This window comes from Pterocles gutturalis, unplaced genomic scaffold (genome assembly GCF_000699245.1).
Source record: "Pterocles gutturalis isolate BGI_N339 unplaced genomic scaffold, ASM69924v1 scaffold42071, whole genome shotgun sequence".
Taxonomy (NCBI): Eukaryota; Metazoa; Chordata; class Aves; order Pterocliformes; family Pteroclidae; genus Pterocles; species Pterocles gutturalis.
The window spans coordinates 23532-30048 of NW_010101919.1; the positions used below are offsets into that span (position 1 = coordinate 23532).

General features: G+C 37.7%; 1 protein-coding gene across 1 annotated transcript in view; it reads right to left on the bottom strand.

Annotated features, from left to right (window-relative positions):
• The window catches only part of LOC104470096 (DNA excision repair protein ERCC-6-like 2), a gene marked incomplete at both ends in the record, with an annotated part of 20576 nt that extends 14284 nt beyond the window's left edge, over positions 1-6292 (bottom strand). The window contains 2 exons of the mRNA XM_010084900.1: positions 1133-1204; positions 6173-6292. Of these exons, the coding sequence (XP_010083202.1) occupies positions 1133-1204; positions 6173-6292 (192 nt within the window). The remainder of the gene's footprint in view (positions 1-1132; positions 1205-6172) is intronic.
• Between the last annotated feature and the right edge of the window lie 225 nt (positions 6293-6517).

Genomic DNA, 6517 nt, shown 5'->3' on the forward strand with positions numbered 1-6517 from the left:
ATGAAGTGCTTACTGTTATCTTTATAATTAAACATAATCACAAAGGCCATGTTTCTCAAATATATTGTCAATAGACTATGCATTGAAAATGAGAGTAAATCTCCACTCTTTTGGTATCAACATCCTTGACTCTCTTTAGCTGTGATTCAATAGCACTCAAGGTGATGAATGTTGGTCTGCTGTGGTCTCACTCAATCCTCCAACCCTGGCTGCCTGCCCTACCTCTAAGTGATGCTGAATCAGTTCAACCCAATAAGCTGGCAGGCAACATAAACAGTTTCCTACCATCTTAGCAAGTTACAGTTACTTGAAATACAGTAAATGAGCAGCAGAGTCAGCACAGAGAAACACCTTGGTATGCACAGTCAAGAGTTCAGAGGGATGGAGTAAAAGCATGCAGTAAACAGCAGCCTAGTCTCGAACACCATGAAGCAGAGTCTTAAGACACATGAGCATTTTACTACTGCCTCTAAATATTAGACTTGCAGTCTTCCTTAAAGACACAAAATTATTAAGTATTTAAGACTCTGAATTGTCATTCACACTATTATTTTTTACATTTTTTTTAGTGCTATCATTACAAATATTTAAACAAACAAAACCATATTATAGACTGCACCACTTCAGGAAACACATTACTCCCTAACAAGAAAATTAAGGAGCAAGCCTCTTGAAACTAAAATGCATATACACCTGGTCTTGCTGCTAAGTTCAAACTAACCAGTGTAATAAGTCTCAGAGTTGAAGTTTCATCACTGCTAACGGTCAAGTGCCAGTAGAACAGAGGAAAAGTAATTACTTTCAGTGCTAACACAAAGGTTGTATGATACTTCAGCTGTACTTTGCTGTGACTGCTCTAACTCAAGACATAACAGCTGATATATACTTGAAGTAACACAACAATCTTAAAAAGCTCTAAGGAAGGCAGCAGAGTATTACATTTGTTTTGCCATCACCATTTTTATCATGAGATAACATACGTTTTCAATATGCTTCTGGAGTATGGCACACTGTCCACATTATTTCCCATAGTACAGAGAGAGAGGAAATGTGGTTGACAGCTGTCACCTCAGAGCTTTATGCTTCAGAACTTACTGCTGCAGTTAATTGATAAAAATCACATTCAGCTCACCTTTGTGGAAAAGGAGAAAAGAAGAACTTTATCTTTGTTTTTTCGGAAGTGATTTAAAAGCTGCTGAAGGACCTGTAAAATGAACCACAGAATATAAATAAAAGGATTTTACCTACAGGTCATCTCACACACACTTACCTGTGTATTCAACCTTTAAACAGGCAACACTGTAATTAATTGTTTGCAAAGTCAAAACAGAGGCATAGCAAAAAACATTACTACCGTAATAAATGTGCCAAAGGTAATGCAGATGCTGGACCTATGCATTTTTCAGCGATCTGCATGGAAATCCTGCTGTAGAAAGGCAATCATACTACTGAAAGGTAAATTCAGAAGCTATTTGTGTCTGTGCATAGACTGCAACAAAATGTGACTTATCTCATGCGCTAGTTTAGCTCGTGAATGTTTGCATTTAACAAATGCACACAGTTCCCCTAAAAACACAAAGGTCTTGTTTAAGTTTTCTGTACTACATTTGAGTTCAGAACTTCTTGGAACTTGTCTTCTTAAAATAATCAGTGAGATGTATGCCCCTCCCTGCTCCCATTCTTGTCTGCTGCTCTGTTTACAGTAGGATCCCAGCTTCCCAGACTGCACAGAGCTTGAAATGCCAATAATCCGCCCACACACAATGTTCTTCTGGTGAGGAAGCAAATAATCCAGAGACTTGTGCATAACAGTGATACTGTTATTTTCAAAAGAAGCATGTCCACATCTGGCAATGGCAGCTCCAGAGCATTGTGCAGAAGCAATACACAAAGGGTAAAGAGGAATCTTCTGTACAACGTCTGTAGCTTTCTCCCACTGGGCAATAAATATTTAAAAAAATCATATTTATTCAGTGATAAATACATAAACTGTTAATCAATACTTATTTCACTAGAAGCTTAACAAATCTTTATCAACCAAATAATGATGAATGTTTATATTAATTTACAGCTCTGGATAATATCTAGAACATAAAATATTAATTAAACATCACTTATAAGTCCTTTTGTATGTGTTAGCTGGTTAGTTAAAACAAAACAAGGTATAAACAACAATTTTTGCCTGGTTTCACTGTACAAGAACATATAAACCAAGATTTACTTTATTGGAAAAAAATTCACATCAGGTAATCTACCAAGAGCTAAATGAGAAGTAAATTCTATGGTTGCACACCAGAGTATTATCTGAAAATTTTTAGTCTGAAAAATAAACACTTGATCATACTCAAGCAAAACTAACATGCTCTTTGTAAGAATCCACATGGATATAAATGTGTATCTCATTAGTACACATTGTGAGCTGTCTGACTGTGATGAAATTTTACCTCTCATATTTGAGAAGACCTCGCCTGTATACATACGTCCAAGTTAGCCTACAGTGTTTATAAAGCCTTCAAAACCATGCCTGCCTTGGTTAGGGTTACGTTTAATGGTGGAAGTTACTATTATTTGCAAGGTGCTCTGATAGACTTCATTTTTCCTACTGAAATAATGATAATATGCCAGGCAAAATAAAGAAATCAATCAAATATAGTCATTCATAAGAAATTTATATTAATTAAGAACAAAATTCTGAAACTCCACAAATGTCTGTGGAAATATTATACATGTAGTTAAAAAAAAAAAGTTACTTAAGTGCCCTTCTCACTTAGAAAGCACATAGAGTGTCTCTGAGCCCAAATTCTAACAAAACTGTAAAAATAATCAGACAAGGTAGTAATGAGAATTACTGCAGGCTTTTAAAACTACCCTCATTCACCTTCTTTTCCAAGCAGTCCCCAATGCTTCTGTGTGGACAATGTGCAATCCTTGTGTTTCAAAAGCAATGGAATCACTTGTCCTTACACTCTGCAGATCTCTACCATCTTACTTCATGATAGAAAAATGGCGGTTTCCAAACAAGGCACCACACTCCTTTCATTTCAATTCTCACATATTCAACTATTTCAAGTTAAAAATCCAGGCATGAAATTCACCTTGCAATAGAAAGCGTAAGTAAAGTCTCTGAAAACTATATATTCTGCAGTACGATTGAAAATGAGGGAATCATTCCACAAAAAAAGGTGAAGCTCCGACCATGTCACTGTGTATTACCCACCTCCCACTGTAACAAGGACATATTAGAGTCATGGGTATACCATCAATGTTTATGCATATACTTTTGGACTATAGGGACTGTTTTTTCCAGGCTTGTGTTATAACCTTAAATTCAAAGCAGAAAACCTGGGGTGGCAAGTTGTAAATGCTGCAGCTTGCAAAACATGCAGAGAGGACTGCAGCCACAGCACAAGGTAGGACACAAACACCAGTATGGCCCTCCCTCACACTTATGATCAAGAAATTCTAGTTTTACTGGTAGCAGTAGGCATATTCCATAGTACAAAAGGTATGTTTCGCACTGTGTTTCATCTCTGCTTGGTTCGAGAACAGAATATACTTTAAGCAGACAGGTTAACATTTTCAACTCTGCCAAGCAGTTACAACTGCATAGCTAATAAACTTCATAGACAAATTCCAGCCTTTCCCCCACTGCCCTGGAAAAATGTAAATAAATGCCACAAACTTTTCCTTTACAAATATACTCATCTACAAAAAGAAAAATTACCTGTGACAAAAATTCTGGGTAGTCCTTTAAATAAAAATTACATACAGGCTAAGTAATACCCATTCAGTCTATACTACCAGACGAAAGTTACTGAAGTATTTCAATTAGTTTCTACAATTTATTTATAAAATAGAAACTGTAAAGTACTACAGTGGGACAAGGCTATTAGAAACATTTTACTGTCATTTGTCTCATTTATTTCCAACTAAACATGTTAAAAATACATAAGGTAGTTTTCAAGCTCTAGTATCTCTAGTATTTGACCCTCCCCTGATTACTTTCTGATGGTAAGACAACCTAAATGAAAGACCTTCGGAATGACTTTGCTTCCACAGCATAAAACCCAAAAACATCCCAAACAGCTTCTGTTTGAAAATCGTGAATAGAAAACAAAAAACGTTAGCCAATCTTTTCAGACAAGACAAAGCTCCAATGCAATCAGCAGGGGGGGGTGGTTAGGGTAGGGGGGGCAGGGAGGAAGCCACCACAACACGTGACACATGTGAACCAATTTCTGGCATTCTAATAAGTCTCTAGTGAGATAGAATCAAGATAAGCATTAGATGATCCACTAGCAATAAGAAGAAATGCAGGAGTAATCACCATACTTGCAGGTCACTATTTTTAATCACATATTTCTCATTGTCCTATTCTTTGGGCAATTTATCCAGAAATGTAAATTGGTCTGGCACTTATCTACTGGCAGCTCAGAGATGCATTTTTCTAACCATGTAGATCTCCTCAACATCAAAAAATAAACATTCAACCTGACTAACATTTCATCAGTATCAAGCCATCAGCACAAGCTGAGTATATTCATGAAGATCACAGCCTCTGCTCTCTCGTCACCTGAGCACTCTTACTCTGCTCTCTCACCACTCTTACTCCTGCACTGTAATAGCAGAACCTTCATCCTTAACAGCCCAGGCCACTGCACACAAGCATGAGAAGAGCCTTACTGCTTCCAGTAGTTACACCCAACCCACACAGCCATAGCCAGCTGCACCCGTGAGCAGACGCTGAAGTCTATGCTGTCCCAGAAGCAACCCAGATTTAGAGACACGGTTTAGAACAGATTCCTCCCCACAAGCAGCTCTGTAAGCTGAAGGTTTTAAAGGCACATAATATTGAAATCTCTGCCTGAACTCAGGCATTTTTGCTTGTCTGTGTTATTCACTACTGTGTCAAAAAAGACACAACAAAAATGTCATCATGCAGTACAGGAGTGAAGTATCCAATAGCCCCAAGAGACAAATTCCTAGAGAGAGGAAATCAGTGTTAACCAATAAAAGAGCTTCATATGCACCACTGAAGATCATGGACTTAGTTTTTACAGGTATGTATTAAATATTTGCTGGTAGCTAATTCAACAATAAAACTGACTTTCACGAGATAATTAAGTATCTATAACAAAGCTAATATGCAGGCCTCTCACCTGTATGTAATATCAGAAAAGAAAGATGTTGCTCACATAATAACAAACCAATAAAGTGATAACCATTACTGTTACAAAAATGTGGCCCTGGCACTGCCTCCCTGCCACTCCCAACCAGCAAACTGAATAAACAAGGCTTGCAGAGAGAAAAAATACAGTACACTCCATCCTGTACAGCTTCTCCCCCTCCAGTTACTCCCAGCTCAGGAACACTCGGAGCACTCCTAAGCCTAGTTTAGGTTTTTTTTTAATTAGCTGCCTTAGACATATTTTTCAGTTACTCATCCTGTTCGCCTCTGAAACCAGACAAAGCCACAGTTTCTCAGGTAAGGAGTTTTATGGATTTGCACTTAACATGTTTATTTTGTTCATCTTTAGTGTGGCTCCCATTAGCTTCATTTGATGTCCAAAGGGTCAGAAAAGACAGTAAACACTCAGTACCTCTTCAGCAGTTCCATGATACTCCTGATGGTGTAGGTCCCTCTCACATTCATTCTAAGAATTTTTTTGCAGGCTGGAGAGTCCCAGTCTACTTGGTTGCTTCTGTCCCACAATACTGATCACCCCTGTGGCCATTCTCTGAACCTTTTCAGGGTCTAACATACGCATTCTGAGAGGAGTGACTGGAACTACCCACAATATTGAAGGCATGCACAAATCATTAAATCCATAATCAATTTGTTTTGCTGTCTTTTACTTTCCCAAATACTTCCCACTGCCACTGAGTTTCATGGAACTATCTGTCATAATATTATGACCCCAACCCCCTTGATTCTAAGGGTGATTTCCATGCCCATCAGTAAATACATGAAGCTAACATCTTAGGATATCTGAGCATTACAGATCATCTGACCCATGACAGAAGATACCTGCTATGGGACCACCACCATAAACAGAATGATTTAAGACCCACAACTATTAAGTGTACATTTTTCCATATCTGGATACTACAGCAACAGATCTATTACTATGACTAATACTTATCTTACTGTTCTTCTAAAGAACACGTTTACCTTCATTTTTCCACTGTACTTTGGATCTGAAATTGTTTCAAAGGCTGCATCTTTGCTTAACTGCACAAAATCTGGAAAACTGGAAAACACCTGGTTGCACACCCGTTTGATATGTGCTTCCTGGAAGAAAAGCGGAAAGTTTGAACAGGTATTAAAAATTAGAGCTACACTCGGATACCTGTAAGCCATACAAGGAGTTAAACAGGTTGACACAAGTGATCTGCCAAAATAGCTCAAGCAAGAGAGTTATGTGGTTTTCTTCAGTTCACTACAGAAGTGATGTACAAAACATCTCCTGTGTGTTTTTGTTTGCTTTCAAAAAAAGAAAAAAAAGAAAAAAAAGAA